The 25159-nt window shown below is 50.1% G+C and overlaps 1 protein-coding gene across 2 annotated transcripts in view; it reads left to right on the top strand.

Moving 5' to 3' along the window:
* The first annotated feature begins 2300 nt into the window (after positions 1-2300).
* Positions 2301-25159, top strand: part of CCM2 (CCM2 scaffolding protein) — a 29738-nt gene continuing 6879 nt past the window's right edge. The window contains exons 1-10 of one of the 2 annotated variants that reach the window (XM_019529875.1): positions 2301-2527; positions 8069-8242; positions 9445-9528; positions 9943-10126; positions 14902-15038; positions 19103-19238; positions 20027-20084; positions 21531-21669; positions 22923-23061; positions 23984-24043. In XM_019529875.1, coding sequence (XP_019385420.1) covers positions 2516-2527; positions 8069-8242; positions 9445-9528; positions 9943-10126; positions 14902-15038; positions 19103-19238; positions 20027-20084; positions 21531-21669; positions 22923-23061; positions 23984-24012 — 1092 coding nt within the window. In that variant the 5' untranslated portion in view covers positions 2301-2515 and the 3' untranslated portion in view covers positions 24013-24043. The remainder of the gene's footprint in view (positions 2528-8068; positions 8243-9444; positions 9529-9942; positions 10127-14901; positions 15039-19102; positions 19239-20026; positions 20085-21530; positions 21670-22922; positions 23062-23983; positions 24044-25159) is intronic. The other variant, XM_019529866.1, reaches the window with a different exon arrangement.

Raw genomic sequence — 25159 nt, 5'->3', positions numbered from 1 at the left:
TCGGCCCGTGTTCATCTTGGAGTCAGTAATGACTCCCAAGATCCCTTTCTGCCTCATGCTCTCAAGAAGGGAGTTTCCCATCTTATAAGTGTGCTGCTGGTTACTACTGCCCACGTGCAGCACTCTGCGCTTGTCAGTATTGAAGCGCATCCTGTTTTTGTTAGCCCACCCCTGCAACCTATCCAGATCTTGCTGCAGTCTTTCCCTCCCTTGCTTCTTGTTGGGATGGTCACCCCTTGGGCCTTGAGTATTGTCTCCTTAAGGAACGACCACTCGCCCTGGACACTGAGTTCCCCTGCTCTCGGGAACCCCAGTGCCTCCTCCCACTAATCTCCTCAGCTTTGTTGAAGTTGGCCCTCTTGAAATCTGGGGCCACCGTCTTGCTGCAGGCCCTTGACACCCTGTGCTGGATGGTGAATTCCAACAAGCGATGATTGCTGTCACCCGGGTGGTCGAGGACCTGGAGGCCCCTGACCAGGTCGTTGCCTGTGGCCAGGACCAGGTCCAACAGGGCATTTTCTCTGGTGGGACCATGCACCTCCTGAATTAAGTGGCGGTCCTGTATCTCGGCCAGGAACCTCCTGGGACAGTCCAACCTGGCTGACTGCTCCTCCCAGCAGATGTCCAGGTAATTTACATCACCCATCACAGCTACATCCCTTGCCTTAAGTGCCTCTGCAAGCTGCCCGGAAAATTCCCGGTCCAGCTCCTCCCCTTGGTGGGGGGGTCTGTCGTAGACCCCCACCGTTAGATCCCTTTCCCCACGGCCCCCTTGTGTCTTGACCCAGAGCACTTCTGCTTGTCCCTCTGACCCCGTTCTGCTGGCAGAGGACGTGTATGGCTCCTTGCCACAGAGCGCCCACCCCCGCCTTTCTTTCCTTCTCTGTCCTGCCTGTAAAGCCGATAGCCCCTAATGCTGACTGGCTGTTCCGAGGGCGAGTTCCTCCTGTTTGTTCCCCATGCTACAGGCATTGGTATACAGGCATTTAAGGCCCTGCCTAGCTGCATGTGCCACCCCCTGATTTGGGAGACTGTCTGGACCCCTGAAGCCCATCCCACCCAAAAGCATGGGTCATTATCTAGGAACCCAAGGCCTGCCTGGCAACACCAACTGCGTAAGAGCCAGTTAACCTTGCCAGTGCAGCCTTGTGTCCTATGCACAGGAAGAAGAGAAGAGAATACCACCTGCATCTCATTTTCTTAAGCTTGTCCCCCAGAGCCTGTGGTCAGGGTTGCCCCTGGCTGCATCATTCACTCCCAAGAGGATTTGCTTCTTGTTATCTCACTCACCCTAAGTCACCTGAGCTGGGACTTGAACCCAGATCTCCCATGTGGTAGGCAGGACTATTGCCACACAGCCACCACTATAAGGAGCATTATCAGTCCCCTGAGTGATCTCATGGGGCAATTGCGGCCCCCTTCCCAAAACATACATGTGGGTTTGCCATACAAGGAGAAGTATATGCAGAGAAATCACAAGCTGTATCCAGCAAGATATGGAAGTGGCTGCCTTCATGTGCTTTGTTGGCTAAAAAGACCTTGGTCTGATAAGTCAGATGCAAAGGTAGTCTCCCTGGGCTTCCCAGCCGACTCCCTTCCCTCTTGCCTGCTCCTTATACGTGCAAGATGACCAGTGGCCCATGGTCAGGCAGGTGGGCATAAGCCCTCAAGGGTACGTGCTGCCCAAACAAATCTCAAAGGCGCTCTCACCTGCCCTGGTTTAATGAGCACCTTGCATTAGGGGATAGCAGCATTCAGGTTTTTAATTTGTTTCTCTGTATGTGAAATTGCACACAGCTAATTTGCATCACATCCGAGTCCCCGTTCCACGGTTTGCAAAAGCTTATGGATGCTCCTGTCCTTTAGGGCCTGACCTGTTTTTCAAGGACTGGCAGGTTGGGATTTTTTGTAAAGTAGAGAAGGGTCCTATAGACCAAGGCTGATAAATTAGGTGAGGGCAGAACTTCACAGCTGTTGTGGTGAATAATCTTAGTAGTACCTTAAAGTGTGAAGTTGTAGTACAGCTGATATGTGCAGGGGGAAGTGGTGTTAAGAGGCCTCAGGTGTGAGGGTATTTCCATCCATGCTGCTTTGCCTATCTGTCTGCCAACTAGGGACTGCTAGCAAGAGCCACGTAGCTGACTTCTCTCGACCTAGAGGCAGAGAGAAAGGTGCTGTCCTTCGCTGGTGGGTGGCAAAGCTGAAGATGTTGCTGTGAAATGTTCACCATAGTTCTTCCCTTAAAGCTTTTTGTTCTCATCAACAGCTTTATTTTTTGCTCATTTTCTGTACGAGTGCGTTTTGCAGAAGGAAACTGTGGTTAATCCACTTCCTGCTCATGCTTTTGGCGAAGAGTGAAATGACAGTTGCGCCTGGGCCTACAGGGTGATGTGACAGCCCTCTGACGGCCCGTTACAGCACAGTCACTAGCCACACACCACACGGCTGGGGGGAACGAAGTAGAGAAGTGGTGCAGCAGTGTGTTTTGCGCTGCTCATCCTAGCCGGGTTCGTACATGGAGAACGAGGTAGGTGCGGGTTGTGGATCGACTACCGGTAGCTTTTGTAGTTCAGCAGCTCTTGGGTTCTTCGCTATATCTGCCTCTTTTCGGACAGGCTTGCAGAAAGCAAAATCCATTTCTGCTAGTCGTGAGAATTTTCAGTTCTCCCTTTAAGCCCAGACAGCGGCCCATGAAGTTGGACATTTGTTAGGAGCAAAAATGCTTCTCATGTGTCCTCTTACCTGTCTGCAGCTTGTATGAAGTTGAGAGGGAAAAGCTAAGAGTCTTTTCTAGGATGCTAGCAGTAGATTGGATCAACTGGCTACAGCTGTCACATAGGAACTCTAAAATTTTCAGCACTGCCAGGGTCCTACCTGTAAGGGAGAGTGTGTGCATCCTAGTCGAGAGATCGTCTTGGGTACAATGCTGAACCTAGTTGGCAGATTAAGTCTCTTTATTTAAGTGCACTCTCTCTGTTTCTTAAACATATAATATCAAAGCCTCTTTATACGATGATCTTTGGGACTTGTTTTTTTTTCCAGTTACTGGTGTTGTGGATCTTTATGTGGCAGCCTATGGGACTGCTTTCTTTTTGGCCTCCTCAGTTTGAGTGTAGTGCAGACACTTCCTCTCTTGCCTTGTCTGCTTACAGTGGACTCAGAGAGCTGAATTTCGTATTTGGGCAATATTTCCAATGACTGCAGGGCTTGAAGCCTCCCGGAGTCAGGAAGCTGGATCCTTTTCGAGGGCTCCTTGCACTCCTGGCGGTGCTGAGGAAAATGGTTTTCGAGTCATTGGAGGGAGGTCACCTTTCTTTCAAAAGATGCAGGTGGTTCAGTCATGTTCTTCCTTCTGTCTGCTGCTGTTGGGAGGAAAGACATGTCCAGCAAGGTTTGTGCCAGTCCACTGCAGCAGATACGCCATCCCTTAGCTGTCACTCTTGTTCCCATCTCACCCGCCCGCTCCCCCTGGTCTTGGTTTCATGGCTTGCCTATCAGACCCTCAGGGCAGGAATTACACTTTTATGTCTGCATCATGTCCAACACAGTGTGGGGCTGGCAGATTTTGCAGAAACAGGACCTTTCCTTCTGCACTGAGAAGCGCTCTCTGAAGGAGTCATGGGGTCTTTATCCTAGGCTTGCATACTTGTCCAGCGTGAAGCCAGGCAGTCCTAACCACTGTGTCTGCATTTCAGGGCAAGCATAAATCAAAACGGGGGTCAGAGAAGGAAGACAAAGGGTCCTGCAACATATAATCTTAACCGGCTCTTTTTGACTGTGAAATTGGATGCTGTGTGGGGCAGAGGGGTGGACAAATTAATTGGCCGACCTTATTATTGCAAGGAATAGAGCATCCCATTCTGCGTCACCTGAGAACACAATGTATTTTGTACACGCTAGCGAACGAAGCCTCTCCACACCCTCGGGAGGTAGCGTTGCACTGCAGTTTGGCCAGGGTAGGCACGGGGCTTTACAGACAGAAGCCAGGGGAAGTGAGCACGGCCACCCCAGCCGGGACAGTTTTAAGGTGAGGTTGTTCAAATGGGCGTATTCTCCCCCCTGGAGGCGGGGATCCTGGCACTGACATTGTTTTCCTTCCACTTACCCCACGGGCTCGCCTACACCATTGCACCAGCCAGTGCCAATGAGGATGGGGCTGAGCCCGCTTCCCCCAGCCCACCCACCTGAGCTTGCACACCGGACCCAGAAGTTAGAGGCAGTTTCTGCACAGGCTGGAGCAGCCTCATTGCCTGCTTCTGGTCTGGATGCTTTTCCTGTGGCTTTGGAGGGCAGGGTCTGGGCCGGGGGTACTCAGCCCCATCCCCACCGGGGCCAGGTGCTGCAGCTTTACCAGCCACTGCAATACAAAGCGCCCTCGCTGACCATCTCACAGCAACGCTGAGCCTCTGTTTGCTGAGCCAGCTGGAACGTGGCTGATGTGCAAGGCACTGCTTTGAGCCAAGGAGGGAGGGGGAAGCCAGCGTGGGGAGCAAACGCACACCTCAGCAAACAGCTCCTGTCTGAAAGGTCGCAGCCTCGGCGTCCTGCCCTTCTGCAGGAAACTGCAAGCAGGGAGAGTTATGCAGCTGAAGATGATAAGTGCTGGGGTTTACCGGGTCATGAACTGTTTGTTCACCTGGACTAGGAGTTGTGTGCATGTCTGCACAGCTGCTGTTACAGTAAGGGGCTGGTACAGGGCTCCTGTGTCCGTCTCTCATGCTTCAACTATCGCAGTAATATCCCTGGGTCTCTAGGGTGCATTTGTGTGTGGTTTGGAGATGCACATGCCTACAGCGTACTGTCACACAGACCATGGTGGCGATCCCTGCTGTTGGGACTGCATCAGTGTTGGTAAACACAGAGTTAAACACAGAGTTAAACTTCCAGTGTCCAAGTGATTGAGGAACTTTAAGCTTTGCTTTAAAAAACGATGAAAGGAGACTTGTGCTTGTAAGTCACTTAGGGTGGAAACAAGTCGCCTTTCATCTCCTTTTTTCCACCATAAACACTTTTACAGTGTCACCGAGGCCAAGCACACATGTCTGTGCCCCTTGTTGCACCACAAATGCCCCAGATTTGTGGTTGGTGCAGAGGTGATGATGTGCTGCTTGTTAGTGGCAGACATCTGTTTGCTTTATAGCAGGAGAGCCTGGGCAGACAAAAGCTGCCTGCACTCTCCAGCTGGCCTGGGGAGGTGCTTGAGGGGCCCGATCCTGCACATCCAGGAAATTCCCACTCGGGATCGAGCCACACAAGCAATGGGAGCACCTGCCCGGCTTTCCCCTCTTCTAGGGACGCATCCCTGGGAATCCAGGGTGTTTGCCACCCGTGCATCATTGCATTACCCTTATGTCCTGACTGACAAGCATTTGTGCCATGTTCATGCCACCCACTCTGGCTTCACCGCAAATGTGGCTTAGACTGAGGCACAACCAGCTCCCCGTTTCGTAGTGCAGACTGGCCCGTGCAGCAGGAAAGCAGAGTTGGGAGTTGCAGTAAGGCTGAGTGAATAGGTATTGTCAGGGGGGTCAGATGGGGGCTGCAGTAAATGGCTGGCCCCCAGAAGTGCCGGGCACCCTCTGGCCCAGGGGTGATGACCAGAGCCTCAGAGAGATGGTGGTAACCTCCACCGGGTATTTCCCTAGGCGGCGGCTGGCTGGGTATACAGTGAGGATCGGGACAGCTTTGCCACCTGGTAAGCCAGTCTGATCACAAAGGACTCTAGTTGATGGCTTCTTTTTACTTCGAGGCAGTGTTTACTCTGGAAAGGCTGCTGCTTCTCTTCGCCTTCCTGCTAGACCCGAGGCTTCGTCTGCATCAGCTTGAGAGCCAAACAAGCCGTTATCTGGGGCTGCTAATGAACTCTGAAAATTTACCTCCTTTCTTACTGCAGCAGCTTTTCCTGCAGGGCACCTCGGGTTTACCTTGAACGCCCTCAAACAATTCTTGCGATTTCTTTTTGCCCAGCACGTTCCTATTCGAACAGAAGCAGCTTATTGGAGAACATGAAAAGCAATAAAACTGAACATGATCATAGAAATTTGTTGCTAACAGATGGCAGCCAGTTAGTGTCACCCTAGTCGGCCAGGCTGTCTTGTAGAATAGCTCCCTCTGACTTTGTGTCTTCTCCCTGCCTTTGTGAGTCAGATCTATTTGGTTTATTCACACAAACAAGTCCTTAGCGCTGCCGTGCGAGTACAGCCCGGCAGAACAAGCTGGATTCTGTTCTGCCTTGCACAAGTCTGCAGTATAATTGAGCTATGTTCTGATCACAGAGCCTCTATTATCGCGAGTGAATTTAAAAAGACAAGAACAACTCTGCTTGGGTTGTTTTTTCCCAGACTCCAGCTTGACCTAGCAGTCCTTTATTTTTGGATTTTGAAGACCTTCAAAGACCTTCATGAGGAAGCCGTTAGGAGGAGAGAAATGTCCCATAATGTCAGAGCTCTGATTGCTTTAGGACAAAATCCCTACTGCTAATGTTTGGATGGATCATAAAATTGCATACGGCTGCTGTTGAGAGTGGCATAACTACTTCCAGAGCCATCCATTTTAACATACGTATTTATATGCTTGGAAGTGCAGTGTGGTAAATTATTTCTTGAAAGGGAAGTACTCAGTTGTCATGATAAACACGAACATTTAACACTGCTGTCATGTGTTCCTGGAAAGAATATCACCCCACATTCAGACTCAAGTCCTACATTTCCTCCCTAGCTTTAATGTACTTTGGGTTATTTTCACCTGTTGTACCCATCTTGCTGTTGGGGCACACCCCCCTAAAAGAGGACTTTTGGCAACTGTAGCAACTGTGTGAACATCCAGCGATTAGGACTGTGCAAAATTTTGCTGGGTGTTTCATTTTGAAGCTGTTTCAACATGTTTTGAGCTCGAAACAGTGAAATTGAAATGAAACAAAAGGCTTCGAAACAGTTTTGAAATGAAATGAGGGCACTCGAAATGTTTCGAAAGTTTCAAAATGCTTCGAGTTTCAAAGCCAGGCTTACTGGCTTCAGTCCCAGGTGGCAGTGGCAGCCTCCTGTCGTCCAGCAGGCAGATCCGGGGGCCTGCACCCCTGGGAGGAGTCCGGCACAGCCCCCGCAGCCCTCCCAGGGGTGTGGGCCCCCAGATCTACACACCAGATGAGAGGAGGCTGCCACTGCCAGCAAGTGTCAGGAGGTGTGCTTTGAACAGTTTGAAGTGCAGTTTCCCAGAAACCTTTTCACCTGTCTCCTTGAAACATGGCAGGCTTCATGCCCTCAGAAGGGGCTACCATCCCTGCAATTTTCATCCAAGTCAGTCAAGAAATGACAAAGTTTTAGGCATTTTCATGATTCCCCATTACAGCCTATGGGCGAAACAGTGAAACGGTTTCAACAAAACGAAATGGGATAGTGCTTCGAAACGATGAAATGAAACACTGGCCCTTTGAAATGGCAAAATGGACGTCGAAACAAAATGGTGCTGCTTCACAGCCATGATCTGGCAGTCGACCTTTGCGAAGGCAATAGGCAGAGAAGGATAGAGGCTGTGTATGAGAGCAGAGGTGCCTCTTCTAGGGCAGAAGTGAAAGCATCCTTCTGTAGAAGTGGAGTCTGCAGGAAATGCATCCAAACCCAGAAGAAGTGGCTGTGGTTGGGTGGGGTGGGGGGAGCATGGCGGGCTTTGTGCAGCCCTCTGAGTTGCTTGTAACGCAGCCATCTAAATCCCAAATGTTTAGACCCACTGGAGCGTTCTCGGTCTCCCAAAAGACAGGGACTGAAAGCTGATTTTGTGTCCTTCCTTTTTCGCCCTAGCATTATTGCGCACCTTTAGGAGAATCAGCCATTCATTTCAGAAAGGCTATGGGAACAGGTGAATAATGAGGCCTTTCAGGGGAGAGGCAGCACACCTCATCTCTGCTTGGCACGCTGGAACAGAGAGCGCCCAGTTCCCACTTCCACCATGCTTGGAGTCTGATAGCCAGCCTCTCATTCCCTGCGACAGGTCTATCAAGAAGGCTTCACGTGCGTGCAGATTGCAGATCATGCAAAGCCTAGCCCTAACCCATTTCTGTTTCTGCCAGCAGCCTGGAATCGTGTCCCCTTTCAAACGAGTCTTCTTGAAAGGCGAGAAGGGACGGGATAAAAAGGCCCAGGAGAAGGTTACTGAGAGACGCCCGCTTCACACCGTCCTGCTGTCCTTGCCCGATCGAGTTGAACCAGACATACTGCTGAATGACTACATCGAAAAGGAAGTTAAGGTAACTTTGGGGAGGTGAGGGACAGGATCTCTTTCATCCTTCCCTCAACTTCATCCTCCCGTCTGATGCGCAAGTGTGACGGGGAGGATTGCTTTGCTGCAGTGCACAGTGCAAGAGGCCTTTGGTGTTCACCCATGTCTGGACTTGTGCCCTCAGTTCAGCTTTCCATGCAAGTGTGTTTTCCTTTCCCAAAAGGGCCCTGCCATCAAGACATTCTCAGAATTTTCCTCGGTGGGTCTTGCCGACACAGAGAGCAAAGGATAAAGCACAGCCACATCATTTCCATCTTTAGGCTGCTGCAGTGGCTTCCTCATTCATTCATCTGAGGACTGAGTTCAAAATTTCAGATGCCTTCCCCTAGCTGATTGAATGGAGCAAGTGTGTATGCATTTGCATGCTCCTTTGCAAACCACATCACTGTTCATTTAAGGCAAGGCAGCCATGTGACTCGCAAGGGGACAGCCTGCTGTGACCCCTGGCCCTCACATAGGCCATGAACAGTTAATGTGCCTGTGGGCCCCAGCAAATGCCTATCCCTTTGCCATGCAATGGAGGCCCATGCAGTGCTCAGTGTTGTGTATAACCTCCGGCCATGCCAAACTTAAGACAAGAGCCCCTTTTCTCTATAGCTTCTGCTATCTAGAAGAGCCACTGGCCTTGTCCACGTCTAGAACTTAGTTGAAAGGATATTTATGCTTTGCTTCTTGGTCCTTAGCTAATTTCCTAAGTGTATTTAACTCGTGGAAGGTGCTTTGGAGTACATCCCAGCTGAGAGCTGTGAAATAGTGTAGCATAGTCCTGCCACACACAGGCCAGCTGGAAGGACATCCTGCTTGCTGGTTGCTTTAACGGCTGCTTTGGGAGAATGACAGCTGTTTGTAAGGCTCTGCTGGCTGTACACCTTGAGACTTGGCAGATTGCTTTTTGGCCATCAAATTGAATTTCAGCTCTTGGAGACCAGCTTGTAGTAATAGTGAAAGCCCTGCCTGGCCTCATCGGAAGTCTTCTGTCTCAAGTAGTTCTCCAAAGGTTTCTAAATGTAGCATCAAGACAACAGCTGGCCTGGATTGCTTTTAAACTGAGCTTAAGTTATGGCTTCCGAGTTGGTATTTATCTTTAAATTCACCATTTTCTGTGACTGGAGAGATTTCACTGTGGGGTGCGTGTATCACCTGGTAATGGATTTTTTTTTCCCTTCCCAGTATTTAGGCCAATTAACATCTGTCCCTGGATACCTGAATCCCTCCAGTCGTACTGAAATCCTTCATTTAATAGATAATGCCAAGGTGAGTACCAGGCCATTTATACACTCCAGCCTGAACTTTTGTTGAGTGCACTCTGCTAGCTCCTCTGTCCCTATTGTTCTCGTTTTATATATGCATGTAGTACTCCAGGCATGGAGGGTGCAGGGCAGAGAGATCAAAGGCTGACAGTACAAGGATAAATGATTCAAGTTATAGGGGTGAGGGGGAATCTTAAGCAGAGTTTGAGAGGCTGCTTGAAATGTGATATGTGTCTAGTGGGTTTCATTTTAGATGCTTACTGCTCATGTTTTAGTAGATTCAGTTAAGGTCAATGGCACATGAAAGGAGCAGAGAAGTGGAGGTGGGTGTTCCCTTCTTCCCAGTGCTGCCTTGACCAGGGGCTAATGACAGGGGAAAGGAGCCTTTGACTTGTTAATGAAAACTCCTTTGTCATAGAGAGCACATCAGCTCCCAGGGCAGCTGACCCAGGAGCACGATGCGGTGATTAGTCTGTCTGCCTACAACATCAAGCTGGTGTGGAGGGATGGAGAAGACATCATACTCAGGGTCCCCATCCATGATATCGCTTCGGTGTCATACATCCGGGATGACTCCTCTCACCTGGTGGTACTGAAGACAGGTAGGCTGTGACTAGCGCAGGGACTGTGGAGGTGGCAGAGATGACCTCACTCAGGTGGTCTCCAGAGAGGAACGTGGATTGCCTTTTAAACTGAGGTCCGCTAATGTCTGGTGGTGGGCGTTACACCCGATTAATGTCAGTGTCATGCAGAGTAGTTCATAGCATGCTTTGGATTTTCTCTGTAAGATGCTTTAATTACCAAGATGCAATCGTTTTACTAATGCATTTCTCTTAAATTGACTTTCTGGAGCGGGAGGAGCCCTTCATTTTCCCAATATATGTAAACGAGGCTTTCCATCAGGTTAGACCTACAGCTGAGTTGTGATAGAATTTGTTTTTTTACGGGGAAGATATCAGCCTGTCTGAATGGCTTACTGCTGTGCCTGTCTGAACTCACTGCAGCTTTCGCACTCAAAATGCCACGATAAGTGCTGTCAAAAGCCCAAAGCACATGTTGCATCCAGCTGATTTCTGAATGAAATGGACAGTGTGTTGCAATCCTAATGGAGGTACCTGCCTCCCAGACTTCAGGCAGCATGTCGGAGCAGGGCAGATGTGTGTGCATGTGTTGTGCGTTCTTTCTGACTGTTGTCAAAGTTGGAAAACACTCAGGAACCTCGCCATCCGTTCCGTGTTTAATTGAGCATTTCACCAGTGACTGTAGGGGGATGCATCTCTTTTCCTCAGTAAATATAATGGCAGTGACTTGTTTGATTTTTAAAGCCTTTGAGACGGGGAGGGTGGTGTGGGGGGGGAGTATGTAGAAAGGTCTGGACTCCAGAGCTGTAATTCTGTCAACGGATCATGAGCATCCGAACCACAGAGTGAAGCTGGCAATTAGCTGGAGTCGTCAGAAACGTCTGCTGGAATTACAGCCTCAAGCCTTGTCTGTTTTTCACCGTAGTGCGAGGCTGTGTCCTGGACCCGCGCTCGGTGCTTGCGACGGAGAGCTCCCTCTTGTGGAGCTGCTTCTCCTGGCTGGTGGAGCCGTGTTCCCTTCCCTGGCGTGTTTGCAGTCCCCGCAGGCTGGCTGAGTCCCCGAGCCTCCCTTATGCTCCTGTCTGGTACCTCGGTGCGAGCCATGACAGACGGGCTTGGGAGAACGAGGAGCAAGGCCTCCTGTATGACACAGGGGTAATTGAGCCTGTCTGCGTCTGACATGGGACATGCAGTCAGCCTGGGGCTTTCTGCGTAGCAGAGAAGGCCGGATCCCAGCCGTCTTGGCTGCCTCCAGCTGAGTCTTTGTGGAACATACAAGGGCACAGCTCAGCAGTACAACACGCGAGGTGGTGAATTAGCCAGCGATCAAAACCCCATTTGTCACTCAGTCCATTCAGTGCCTCCTTTCATACTGTCTGCACTGGAGGCATGGAACGGCATTGCCCAGCATCAGCAAACAAAACCATAAGGAGAGCTGGAAAGTTAGATCGCCAGCCCTGAGAGAGGACATTTAGAAAACCCAGCTTGCTCAGTCCTCAGGCCTTGCCAACCAATAGCCTCCAGTATCAGGCTAGGGAGATGGTTGGTTTCTGTTTTCCTTTGATCCTGAGAATCAGGCTTAAGTGCAGGTCTGGTGAAGGCTAGTTGTGGCCTTATCCCTTCATCTGGAGCAGTTGGGTTACAGCCCAGCTCCAGCCCTGGGGTAACAGGTATTGTGTATTTTGTATCCAATGCCTGCAATCACCTGGAAACACCTTGTAGTTTGGACAGCCAGAGTCATGCCAAAGGCCTGCCAGTTTTCTTGCAGCAGAGTTTGAGAGACAGGGACAGAAAAGGTTTTGTAGCCTGAAAACAGCACGAGGAAGGTCCCTGCAGAGAAGGGCTAGTCAGATACATGAGCCAGGCAGGCGTTCAGCTCACAGAAAGCAGCCATTGAACTTCCACAGCATTGTGCTTTCCTGACATGCTCCATAGTAAGACCATCAGACAAGTTGGTTTTCACGTGCCAGGATCAGATGGGCTCCAAAACCAGTGGATCAGACCCAAAAAGGCTGTGTGCCACTACTGTATGTGCTCCCTGCGAAGTTCAGTCTGAGCTGAAGAGCTGATCCAGCTGCCTTGTTTCCACTTGCTGTTCAAGCAGTTCCCCAGCTAAGACTGTCTATCAGCATTGGCTTGAGTAGTTACTTGGCCATCAACTCTGTTTTCATATCAAGGGACATAGGACTGGAAGGGACCCCCAGCCATGGCGTCCAGTCCCCTGCACCCAGTCACCCAAGAGAACCAACGGGGCATGTAGCTCCAGCAGCACTGGTGTGTGAAGGCACCAGCAGGTCCCCTGCACTTTGTGTGCATGAGGCATTGATCCCTGATGGTGGAGGGAGACCATATACTCTCCTTTAAGCTGGAGGGATGAGCAGGGAACTTTCCTGTGCTACAGTCTCCATGCTGCTGTGCTGGCTGTTCCTGCACACAGAATCAGTGTTTCATAGATTTCATAGACATTAGGGCTGGAAGGGGCCTTGAGATATCATCGAGTCCAGGCCCCTGCCCAAGGGGCAGGAAGTCACCTGGGGTCAACGGATCCCAGCAAGATAAACATCCAAACGCTTCTTAAAGGAGTCCAGAGGAGGTGCTTGCACCACCTCTGGAGAGAGTCCATTCCAGGCTTTGAGGGCTCAGACAGTAAAGAAGTTTTTCTTATGTCCAGCCTAAAAGGGTCTTGAAGGACTTTGTGATCATTGGTCTTTGTCATCCCTTGGGGCGCTCTGGTGAACAGACGTTCCCCCACATCCTGATGCACACCCCTGATGTACTTATAGGCTGCCACCAGGTCTCCCCTGAGCCTGCACTTTTCTAGGATGAAGAGACCCATGGCTCTCAGCCTCTCTTCATAAGGTCTATTCTCCTGCCCTCTGATCATGCGTGTGGCTCTCCCCTGGACTCTCTCAAGCTTCTCCACATCCTTCCTGAATAGTGGAGCCCAGAATTGGATGCAGTACTCCCGCTGCAGCCTCACCAAGGCCGAGTACAGCGGGAGGATGACATCCCGAGATTTACTTGAGAAGCACCTATGTATACAAGCCAGTTTGGTTTGCTTTACCAGCTGCAACATTGCATTGGTGGTTCATGTTCATCTTGTGGTCAGTCATGACCCCCAAGTCCCTTTTGGCCTTGGTGCTAACGAGTGTAGCACTGCTGAGCCTATAAGGGTGCTGTGGCTTTTTTTTCCCCTGAGGTGGAGTACCTTACATTTGCTGGTATTGAAAGTCATCAGGTTTGTATCCACCCACTTTTTCAGCCTATCCAAGTCAGCCTGGATCACCAGCCTATCCTCTGGTGTGGACGCTGTACCCCAAAGTTTGGTGTCATCGGCAAACTTGGTCAGTCTACTTCTGACACCAATGTCCACATCTTTGATAAAGATGTTGAAGAGAACTGGTCCAAGGACAGAGCCTTGGGGGACACCACTGGTCACAGGTTGCCATGATGATTTGGTTCCATTGACAACCACTCTCTGAGTCTGGCCTCAGCCATCGGATTGTGGTGTAGCCGAGACCACAGTTGGCCAATTTTTCCAAGAGGAGATTGTGGGACACCAGATCAGAGGCTTTTTTGAAGTCCAGATATATGATGTCAATCTTTTCTCCCTTGTCCAGGTGATATGTCACCTGGTCGTAGGATGAGATGAGATTGGTCAGGGAAAACCTACCTGCGACAAACCCATGCTGGCTGTCCCTCAGGATGTTACCATTAGCCAGCGTGTCAAGAATGGACTCTTTGATTTTTTTTTTTCCCCCCCCCCAGAATCTTACCAGGGATCGAGGTCAAGCTGATTGGCCTGTGGTTCCCTGGATCTACTTTCCTCCCTTTCTTGTAGATAGGCACCACATTGGCCCTCTTCCAGTCTTTAGGTACTTCACCTGAGCACCACGAGTTTTCGAAAATCTTGGCCAGTGGTTAGGCTATGACTCCTGCCAGTTCCTTAAGTATTCTGGGGTGCAGTCTGTCAGCACCCGCTGACTTGGTGTCCAGCCTCTCAAGGTGTTCCTTTACAAGGTCTATACTGATGCTGGGTATAATTTCACCCTCACCCTGGCCGTCCTGCATCCTGCTAGGCAAGGCGGATCCTTGGGGTTGATGAAAAACCAATGTGAAGTACACATTAAGCATGTTAGCTTTTTCTTGGGAGTTGGTTGTCAGTTGTGCTGTTTGGTTTAGCAGGGGTCCAATGTTACCTTTGCTTTTCTTCCGACTCCCTACATAGGTGTGCACGGCACTGTGTAGTCTATGGGCTGAGGTCCTGCCTGAACATTTCTGTTAGTCTGAGCTGGAGAGAAGGCAAGAACACAGCTAGGGCTGAGTTGTGTGCCACATGAGGCCAAGAAGTACCTTGGTGTGCAGTGCCCACCCCTCAGTCCTCTCTAAGGGCGGGGGTGTTATTCACATTCGCTCACACAAGAATCCCTGCTTCTGATGCACAAAAGCGCTTAACCTGGCAGCCAGAACAAACTCACGGTTACTAGAATACAGGGCTGTCTTATGCCACAGTGCTGGCTGCTTTGTGCTGGTAGCTTGGTGCAACATTAGCTGGGCGCTTTAAATAGCACTGGCCTGGCTTTTTGGATGTAGGCTGTCAGGGCTGCTGTGTGTCATTCAGAAGGCACCAGAACACACTGAGATTGGCTTGTATGCGTGGATTAGAGACACAAGGCCTTGTACTGCATCTCTTTATGCAATAGTACAAATCTGGTAGCACCAGTACAGCAGGGAGCAATTGCATCCAAACACTCTGTTCCCCTTTCTTGTTCATTAATGGCTTCTCTGTTCCTCAGCTCAGGACCCTGGGATTTCTCCAAGTCAGAGTCTCTGTGCTGAAAGCTCCAAAGCCCTCACGTCTGGGTCGCTGTCAGAGAGTGGAGTGGTACCTGTCGAAGCTTGCTGTTTGGTGGTCCTGGCTACAGAGAATAAAGTAAGGCTGAATGCCGCAAATGTTCTGCTCTGATATTGCTGTTTCAGTCAAAATGCCGTGATAAAAATAGTACTGGAGTTTGCATGGAGGCTGCCGCCTACACAGTTAACAGGAAGGCTGGCTGGGTGTGTTATGCATAGGTGATATCTCCAAATCCAGCCTGTATCCAGCCAGTTTTTGTTCAATGTCTTCATCAGTGACATGGAAGATGGCACAGAGTGCACCCTCAGCAAGTTTGCAGACGACAGCAAGCTGGGGGGAGTAGTAGATACACTGGAGGGTAGGGCTAGGATTCAGAGTGACCTCGACAAATTGGAGGATTGGGCCAAAGGAAATCTTATGAGGTTCAACAAGGACAAGTGCAAAGTCCTGCATTTAAGACAGAGCAATCCCATGCATCAGATCAGGCTGGGGGGTGACTGGCTGGGCAGCAGCTCTGCAGAAAAGGACCTGGGGGGACAGGGGACAATAAGTTGAATAGGAGCCAGCAGTGTGCCCTTGTTGCCAAGAAGGCTACTGGCATCCTGGGCTGCATTGGTAGCTGCGTCGCCAGTAGGTCCAGGGCAGCGATTCTTCCCCTCTATTCAGCACTGGGGAGGCCACATCTGGAGTCGTGTCCAGTTTTGAGCCCCCGACTACAGAAAGGATGTGGACAAGTTGGAAGAGTCCAGTGAAGGGCAACGAAAATGGTTTGGGGGCTGGGAGACATAACTTGTGAGGAAAGACTGAGGGAACTAAGTTTATTTAGTCTAGAGAAGAGAAGAGTATGGGGGGATTGACTAGCAGCCTTCACCTCCCTGCCGGGGGGCTGCAAAGAGGATGGAGCTGGGCTGGTCTCAGTGGGGGCAGACGACAGAACAAGGAGCAATGGGCTCAAACTGCAGCAAGGGAAGTTTAGGTTAGATAGTTGGAAGAATTTTCTCACTAGGAAGGTAGTGAAGCACTGGGACAGGTTACCCAGAGAGGTGGTGGAAACTCCATCCTTGGGAGTTTTCAAAACCTGCCTGGACAAAGCCTTGCCTGGGATGATGGAGTTGGGGCTGGTCCTGCTTGAAGCAGGGGGTTGGACTAGATGTGACCTCCTGAGGTCCCTCCCAACCCTTGTTGTCTGATTCTATGATTTTGTAGAGCTCCCTTAGCCACAGGGGGCTTGCCCATATTTACACAGTATAACTAAGATCGCAGTCTGATTCAACACAAGCTGTGAATTGCCTGCTACAAGGTACCCCCATAACTCTGGGTGCTGTAAGCTTTGGATCCAAGTTTTTTGCTAACCCTTCCCCCAGTTTTAGGAGAAGATACTTTCCCCATCGAGAAATACCCATAGCACTGCTTTCCCTGAGGATATTTGCATTCCTTCACAGTAGCATCCTGCATTATTTAGTAACCTCTCTACTCAGTGCATTAAGGCTCCCTCAGCACATTAGGAGCTGTACAAGTAAGGAAGCTCCATCCTCCCGTCTCAAGCTCACAAATGGATTCAGACCCATGAATGTATTTGAAGGTGCAGCTTTTTTCCCTGCAGTCAGTCTTGATCCAGGAAAAGCATTGTGCTCTCAGCATTAGTGACTTTTCTTGGAAACCAGAGTGGGGAGGAGCAGCACATTTGTGCCCTTGTGCTTCCAGACTCAGAGGTTTTCACCTGCCCACCCAAAGATGCAGATGAGTAGTAGCAACAGCATGGAACCAGTGCCTGTCTATCTTGTTCTACTCCCAGAGGACTGCTGGTGCCTTTCAGAGAGCTGCTACCTCCTGAGCATTTGCCATGGGTTAAAATGATAGATACAGCAAGATATATAGATAGGTGTATAAAATAATGGATACGGCAAGTTCTAAACCCAGTGGACCGAGAAGGAGAATAGGATGGGGGTATAAATAGAGTCATGACATCATTTAGTCCCACATGCCTTGTTCGGCTGTGCCCTGTGTTCCTGTCTTTAGATTGCCTCTGATTAGCTCTGCAGTGCTCAGCTGAGTGTGCAGCTGAGTGACACCATGCTGGGTGGTTAGGGTCTAACAGTCTCTGTTGTTCATCCTTTTCTCTGAAATGTACAGGGGGGAAATCACGCAGTGCAGAAACATCTAGGGCATTTTTACACATGCATGTGTCACAGCGCCAGGTGCTTTGAAAAGTGCCCAGCACTGCAATGCATGCAGTTGCATAAATGGCAAAATGTGCACCAGCATGCAGAAAATGGTGGCGGTCTGCTTTTGAACTAGAAGACACTGAAAGTGTTTTAGTTCAAAAGCACACCACCACTCTTTTCTCTGTGGTGACATGCATTTCACCACTTGTACAACCATAAGCAATGCAGTGCGGTGTGTGCTAGCTCGTGTGGAGAACACTCAATTAATTGAGTCTGCTGTGACTTGCTGGATCTGCAGTGCATTGCAGCGTGAAAAAGTATGTGGAGGTCAACACCTACACAGTCAAATGGGTCACTAACTAGCTGGAGGGCCAGAGAGTTGTGGTGGACGGGTCTTATTCGACCTGGAGGGATGTGGGCAGTGGGGTCCCCCAGGGCTCAGTCCTCGGGCCCGCACTGTTCAACATCTTCATCAGTGACTTGGACGAGGGGATAAAAAGCATCTGTTCAAATTTGCAGACGACACCAAGATGTGGAGAGAAGTGGGCACGCCAGGAGGGAGGAATAGGCTGCAATCGAACCTATACAGGTTACAGGGGTGGGCGGATGAGAATGGGATGGGATTCAACACCAACAAGTGCAAGGTGCTGCACCTGGGGAGGAAGAGCCAGCACCATACCTACAGGTTGGGGAACTCCCTTCTCGTCAGTGCAGAGACACAAAAGGATCTTGGAGTCATCAGTGACTCCAAGATGAACACGGGCCGGCAGTGTGGGGACGCGGTCAGGAAGGCCAACCGCACCTTGTCATGCATCCACAGATGCATCTCGAGCAGGGCCAGGGAGGTGATCCTCTCCCTCTATGCGGCACTGGTCAGGCCGCAGCTGGAGTACTGCGTCCGGTGCTGGGTGCCGCATTTCAGGAGGGATGTCGACAGCATGGAGAGGGTCCAGAGGAGGCCACTCGCATGGTCGGGGCAGCAGGGAACCCTATGAGGAGAGGCGACGGGAGCTGAACCTGTTCAGCCTCCAAAAGAGAAGGCCAAGGAGGGATCTAGTGGCCTGTTACAAACTAGTCAGAGGGGATCAGCAGGCATTGGAGGAGTCCCTGTTCCCCCGAGCACCGCCAGGAGTGACCAGGAATAACGGTCACAAGCTGGCAGAGGGGAGATTCAGGCTAGATATCAGGAGGCGCTACTTCATGGTCAGGGAGGTTAGGATCTGGAACCAACTTCCAAGCGAAGTGGTGCTGGCTCCTATCCTGGGGGTCTTTAAGAGGAGGCTGGATGAACACCTCACGAGGGTTGTTTGACCCCAGTACTGTTTCTTGCCATGGCAGGGGCTCGGACTTGATGATCTGCTCAGGTCCCTTCCGACCCTACAAACTATGAAACTATAAATGTCCCTAGTTTGGCAAACACGGCTGTTAGTTACAGGGTTCCTTCCTTCTTTGGCCTTTCCCCTAGTGGCAAGCACCAAGGAACTAGAGAAAATTAGCCTTTTTGGTCCTGATAGTTGGCTTCTTCTGCAAAAAGAAGCAGCCTGTATCCCTCCCTTTTGAAACAGTGGGGTTCTCTAAGAGTGATGCAATGCCCTTATACATACAGGTAATAATACACCTGAGTTACACACGGTGCATCTCTTTTGGGGGACAAGTAGAGGGTATAGACAGGTGAAACAGCTGCATTACTATGGTAGGATAATGGATTCAAGCAATGCAGCTGTTACAGCTGCTTGATTCTGTGGCAATACAGCTGCAACAAAACAACCCTGCTTCACTGATGGGGATTTAGCTCACTTGTGTCTCTGCAAGATCACAGGAACTGGGAGTGCCTGGCAGCTGTTATGCTCTGAGCAGCTGCTCCTCCTCCCTTTTAAAGAGGCTAAAGTGTATGTTTGTGTGTCCTGGGGGAATGCCATCCCTTTGATAATGCAGTGCAGCTGCCCCGTCTGACCCCACCTGTTGCTCCCTGCTCAGGTAACCGCAGAGGAGCTCTGCTCACTTCTCAGCCAAGTCTTCCAGATTGTTTACACTGAGTCCACCATCGACTTCTTAGACAGAGCAATATTTGATGGGGCCTCAACACCCACGCGGCACATGTCCCTGCACAGCGGTACGTACAGCAGCGCTTCCCCTTGCTCCCTGGTCTTCTAACCCAAGCCCAACCCCTTGTGTCACACTCCCCTACTCCCCACAGCCATGTCATTTCCCAGCTCACCCTTCAGCTTTTAGGATGGGAAAACTGGTTCCAATAGCAGCCCAGTTTCCAGCAATCATAGGCCTGCCTGGCAACTTCTCTCACTGCTGGAGCTCCCAAAGATGCATTGCAAACTACAGCTAGGCGATGCATCTCCAAACGGCCCTAGCCTTGGGACACCGGTGGCTCTGACCAGAGCGTCTGTCTCTAATGAGTTTTGTCCCAGCGGGGATTGGGAGAGGCAGGGAGAGCAGAAGGGGCTGATAAAAGCTTCTCCTAGTCTTCTGCTCTGTTCTCCATGTGAAGTTGAATGATGCAGAGCTGACTGCTACTGGCAAATATAGTTTGGGATTGTCAGTTCAGCCAGGGTGCTGCTGAAAGACCCTAGGAACCAGAAACACTGTGGGTAGCACCTGTTTTTTCACACATGCTCTGTTGTCTTCCTCTTCTTGGTCAACAGCAGCAGTGTAATAAAACAGCACTGCATTGCTTTGCAGTTCATCTTCCCTGCTGGGCCTGTTCTGTATCCCGTTCTAGATCTCCAGATACTGTTCTAAATCAGCAGGGAATTCACATTTTTCCCTTGTTCTAGCATGCCTTTTCACCCTCTCCTTAAAGACACTGGGGATGTTTGTGACCTGCAGGGTAGGAATTCTATGGCATTTGTGGCTTTAAGTCTCTTGACTGGAATCTCTTCCTTGCAGATGACTCTTCTACAAAAGTGGACATTAAAGAATCTTACGAAATAGAAGCAAGCACTTTGTAAGTTGATGGTGAACAGTGTATAAGATAGTTTGGCATATGTGACTTCTAGTTGATTTAGATAGACCTGATATTGGGTTTACAGCATAAAAGGATCTGTTAAAATCTGCACGTTAGCTGGTTTCAGCAACGACGGCTGAAATACTTTGACACCAGCATTGCTGCTGGTATGCAGCACCCCAGTATCTGCCTGCTTGTGTTCTTTTGTGAAATTACTGTCCTGCAAGATTCCAGAGATGTCCATAACACACATCTCCCTTCTCTTGAACAGGGAGAGTTGAAAGGGGCTTGAAAGTTTTCAACATTTTGGCGATTCTTTTTTCCACTATGATGAGCCAGAATGTTGAAAAGCTTTTCACAGGCTGAAAAACTGAAATGAAGAAGAATTGTGTCAGGTCAATGCTAACTCTGTGAACATTTCAGTACATTTTATTGCAATTTCAGTCATTTTTAACCTTTTACAAATACAAATGTTGTGCTAGAACAGGAGCTAGCTTAGGGCAGCTGCTGCCGAGCCAGGGTTGCTTGTAGCAGGTGGCCTGGAGGCTGCAAGCTCTGCTGCAGACAGCCTGGGCTCTATGGCAGGCAGCATCTCCCCAGAGCCCAGGCCGGCTGTGGCAGGCAACTGGGAGGCTGCAGGCAGGTGGGCTCTGTGGCAGTGGTGACTTCATGTGTGCCTTGGGGTACACAGCGGGGAAGGGGCCTGGGGCAGCACAACCTCGGCCCCTTCCCCATCATGTGCCCCAAGGCGCATGCGCAGCTGGTGCCGGGGCTTCGGACACCAGTGCAGCTGTTTTGCAGCCTGCCCACCTCCTGTTGCGAGCATCCTGGGCTCCATGGCTGCCAGCAGCTGCACATGTGCCTCTGGGCCCACAGCAGGGAAGGGGGCCAGGGCAGTGCAACCCTGGCCACTCCCCCACCCTCCACCCAGAGGTGCACATGCACTTGCCATCAGCAACAGAGGTTGGGCCCTTGGCTGCTCCCCTACCGTCTGCCCCTGAAACACCAGATCAAGGCATGGGTTGAGGTTGGGGTCTTTTTGGTACTGCAGCCAAAAAAGTTGCTGACCTCTAGGCTAGAGTGAAATTTTGAAATCAGCATCATTTCAAATGAGAAAACTGCAATTTTCCATTGTGAAAATATCCAAATGGGGCTTGGTGATGATTTTGAAGCCTTTTGTCTGAGTCAAGAAACCTGCTGAGGCAGCCCCTTTCCCATGAACAGCCTCAGGTTTGACAAGCTGGGATTTTTCAATGAAAGCTATGCTGTTGAAAAACCCCCAAACTGCTTGATTTTGGGGATCCACTCCACACCACAGCACGGGCTCAACGAAAATGCGGTTCCAAGCTGCAGAGGCTCTCCGTTTCCCCTGCAGCTACCCCCAGGGTGAAGCTTGGCTTGCACTCGGTGTGCTAAAAGGGGCTCATGCATCTCTTTGCCTTGCAGTTCCTTCCCAGAGTCCTTGGATACAGGGGGCAACTCCCCCACTTCCTTCTCAACACAGCCGTCTCCACACATTAAGACAGTTAGCGAAAGTGAGCTGAGCACCACGGCGACGGAGCTGCTGCAGGACTACATGATGACGGTAGGAACATCCTGACAGGGGCAGAAGCACGACTGCTGCCTATGGGGCGATATTTGAGTCTCATTAGGCTAGAACCAGCCTGGCTCATCACTCTTAGGAACATTTCCAAGCCCCAGGCATTGAATCTGAAAAGCTCTGGCAGTTATTCAACCATACAGGTCCACTCCGTTAAGGACCCCTCTCTGTTTCCTCTCATATCACAAGTTTGTGGTCATGTAGAGATTAGGTTCAGAGGTCATTGGGCTAATTTCCATTAGGAATCTAAGTGAGAGGTGAACATATGTCGGCCCAGGTGGTAAGTGGCTAGAGTACAGTCTCCTGTCTGGCTTCTTAGAGCAAAAGCTGTTTTCAGTTAAAACCTTTGGAGATGAACTGCATTGGTTCTGGTGATGTGCGATGCTTCAGCAGTGGGGCCACCGGATTGGGAAGGCACTATTAAGTTGTCATCTGGAGAACAATTATGGAGCCAGCCCCTGGATTAACAGGGTTAATAGGAGTTGCCTTAATGGACTTTGTCAAGCTTGTTAATTAGCAGCCTCCTTTGGGAGCATTAGGTACTTTTCACCTGCAAGCTTTAGAGGAAAATACTCACTGCCTTTGCAGTTACCACCTCTGTACCAGGTGGTTAAAATGCCAATGGCAGCTTCTGCCTGGGGCTGCCCACACCTGGTTCCTTCTGAGAGCTCGTGCTCTGTCCTTGCAGTCACCTGTTCTCAGGTCAGGGCACTGCTCTGGGTTGCAGGTGGCCCATCCTTTCTGGGAAATGTCCCAAGTAGGACTAGTGGGGTGTTTGAGAGCTGTTTTATCAAACACAGCTTGGGGAGGGCTGCCTGCTGGGTTGCAGAGAAATCAGTCACACCGATAATTCAGTGAAAGGGCATGTGGGCATCTCAGGACCCCACCCTGCTCCTCTGGGCTTTATCTCTTGTCTCCCCTCAGGCAGCCCTGGATACTTGATAGTTTGAGCTTTCCACCCAGGTGAAACATGAGTGTGTTCAATGGGTTTTTCAGTGGGTTTTGCATTTGCTAACCAGGATATGTTGTGAGGCATCACTCAAGTCCATAACATGCTTACAGACGTACGCTAGGGACAGGTCCTGTGTTCTGTCTGCAAGTGAGAGGTTCAGTTCCCATAGCCTGTTTGTAGAGTGCCCTTTGATGTCTCTCCATTTGAATTGTCAGCCTCTCGCTAGCAGTGGCTTCTCTGCTTCTGAAAGTGAGGTTGATCCATGACTTGTGCGTCTTCTCCTCAGCTAAGAACGAAGCTCTCATCCCAAGAGATCCAGCAGTTTGCAATGCTTCTCCACGAGTATCGCAATGGGGCTTCAATCCACGAGTTCTGTATCAACCTGAGACAGCTCTATGGCGACAGCAGGAAATTCTTGTTACTAGGTGAGTTCTCCACTGACCTGGACTAAGTGCAAGCTGATGATCAGTTAAGAAAGAGGAGAAGAAAGTCCTTTGAGTATGATCCTGAGCTCCTGGGCAAGGCTGGCTGCTCCTGGTAGAACTGTTGAAACACAGAGGATTAGGTTTGAGTTGATGCAAAAAAGGTAGGAGGGAGGTGCCCAAAGAAAGAGGCACTCCTTTCCCCTCCTAAGATCAGGATATGTTGAAATGGTCACATAAAGCTTTGTAAACACTTTGTGCTTCTTGGTACTTCAATTGTCATCTTAACAACAATGAATTGTTCTCGCTGATCCAAAAAAGCTCTTCTTTCTCTTGTCTTTCCCCTTGATCAGAACTGCAAAGTAAGGCTTGGTCTGTGCCTTATGTTTGGCTGGCATAGCTATGTTAGCCTGCGTATGCATAGATCACACTCTCTAGCTGCCTAGCTCTGCTGGACAAGCAACTGTGTGGATCCACTATGCTGACAGGATGGGACTTCTGGCTGCAGAGGAGGTGATGGAACAAACCCACTGGAAATATCTCTTCTGCCACTATGCGCTGTGTCCCCCTGAGGGGACTCTGCCAGCAGTGCTATTGCAGCAGCAACCCCGTAAGGTAGACAGGTCTTAAGAAGCCAGTAGGCACCTACTGATAACTCCAGCCACCACCCAGACCTTCACTGAAATGGTGGGGATCAAGCTTGGTTCTTTCAGGTCTCTACCACAAGAGAAGTCTTACAAGGCCCGTGATATACATCTGAATGGTTCTGATGCCTCCTTGTAGAGGGAAATGTCCCTGGATGTATATTTGCTCATTCTAGCTCACAGCAACACCATGCCTCTGGGATGGAGTCATAGAAATATTTCCATGAAATGTTTCTAAAACTCCCTTGAGAGTTTGTTTACCTCCAGACATTCCCTTGCAGACATGGCCCCACTTGTCCCTGGGAGGTGAAGCTGTGCAGTTTTCATCAGCTAAATGACAAGTAAGAAATAAACCATTGCTTCAGTCTGAATATTTTAGGACTGTGCTGTTAATGAGAGACCTGTAAATCTGCATGCCTCTGTGGGAGCTGGTGGAGGGCTGCCATTTTTCAGCCTTTTTTGTTTAGGAGATGACTCTGTAACTGGACAGCATCCTTTCTGATCCTGAGATGAGCCTCTAGGAACATAGGGCCAGGAGAGAGTACCTGGGTCCTGGCCCTTGCAGTCACAGGCAGCCATGTCCAAAGGGGCCCTTGTCATGTTTGTGCAAGGCTGTCTTGTTAAGAGCTGCCTGGCTCTGGGATCATGCAGGGCCCTGCCTAAGAGCAAATGGAGACAGTGGCAGAGCAGAGGGTTGAGAGAGCAAGACTGCCTCAGGTTTGCCTAGGCAGTGAACCTGCTTTTTTATAAAATGGTATATAACTTGGTATACAGACCAGGCAGGGTGAAGAGGGGCCCTTAATACAGGACACCAGACCAGGTGATCTATGAGTCTGTTCTGGCTTTAGAGTGGGGCAGGCAATTATATCGAGCAGAGGGCCACTTATCGAGTTTTGTCAAGCCATCAAGGGCCACATGACAGGCAGCTAGGGGCAGATAAATATTAATTTTCTAAAATTTTTAGGGCCCCACAGGTTGGATAGAATGGCCTGGTGGGCCACATCTGGCCTGCGGGCTGCATCTTGCCCACCCCTGCTTTAGTCATTTTGGGTAACTTTCCCCTGTCATTGGAACCTGCCTCAGTTTGCAGAATGTAGTAAGGGGTAGTGGTTGGTCTGCGGCTAACAGCTTTCTAGCCTGAGATGAGAGCAGTTAGTTCCGTGTATTACGAGACTATATCTCTAATCACATACATTGGCACCTTGGGTTGGGACAAGCCCATTTTCAAATACATTATAAATCAGAATGGAATGGAAAGAAGGGGTCATCACCAGGAGGACTATTCTGCAGTTGCTCGGGGATGTAGGGGGGTAGTTAGGAAGGCCAAGGCAGAGGTGGAACTGGGACTAGCTTCCCAGATTAAGGACAATAAAAAGTCCTTTTTTAAATGCATAGGGGGTAAAAAGAAGGTCCCGGGTAATGTGGGGCCCTTGCAGGATGCGTTGGGAAATTTGGTT

Source organism: Crocodylus porosus, unplaced genomic scaffold (genome assembly GCF_001723895.1).
Source record: "Crocodylus porosus isolate Cpor-Errol unplaced genomic scaffold, CroPor_comp1, whole genome shotgun sequence".
NCBI classification, from domain to species: Eukaryota; Metazoa; Chordata; order Crocodylia; family Crocodylidae; genus Crocodylus; species Crocodylus porosus.
The sequence above is the reverse complement of the archived record's forward strand: the minus strand, read 5'-3'. Positions and strand labels throughout refer to the sequence as shown.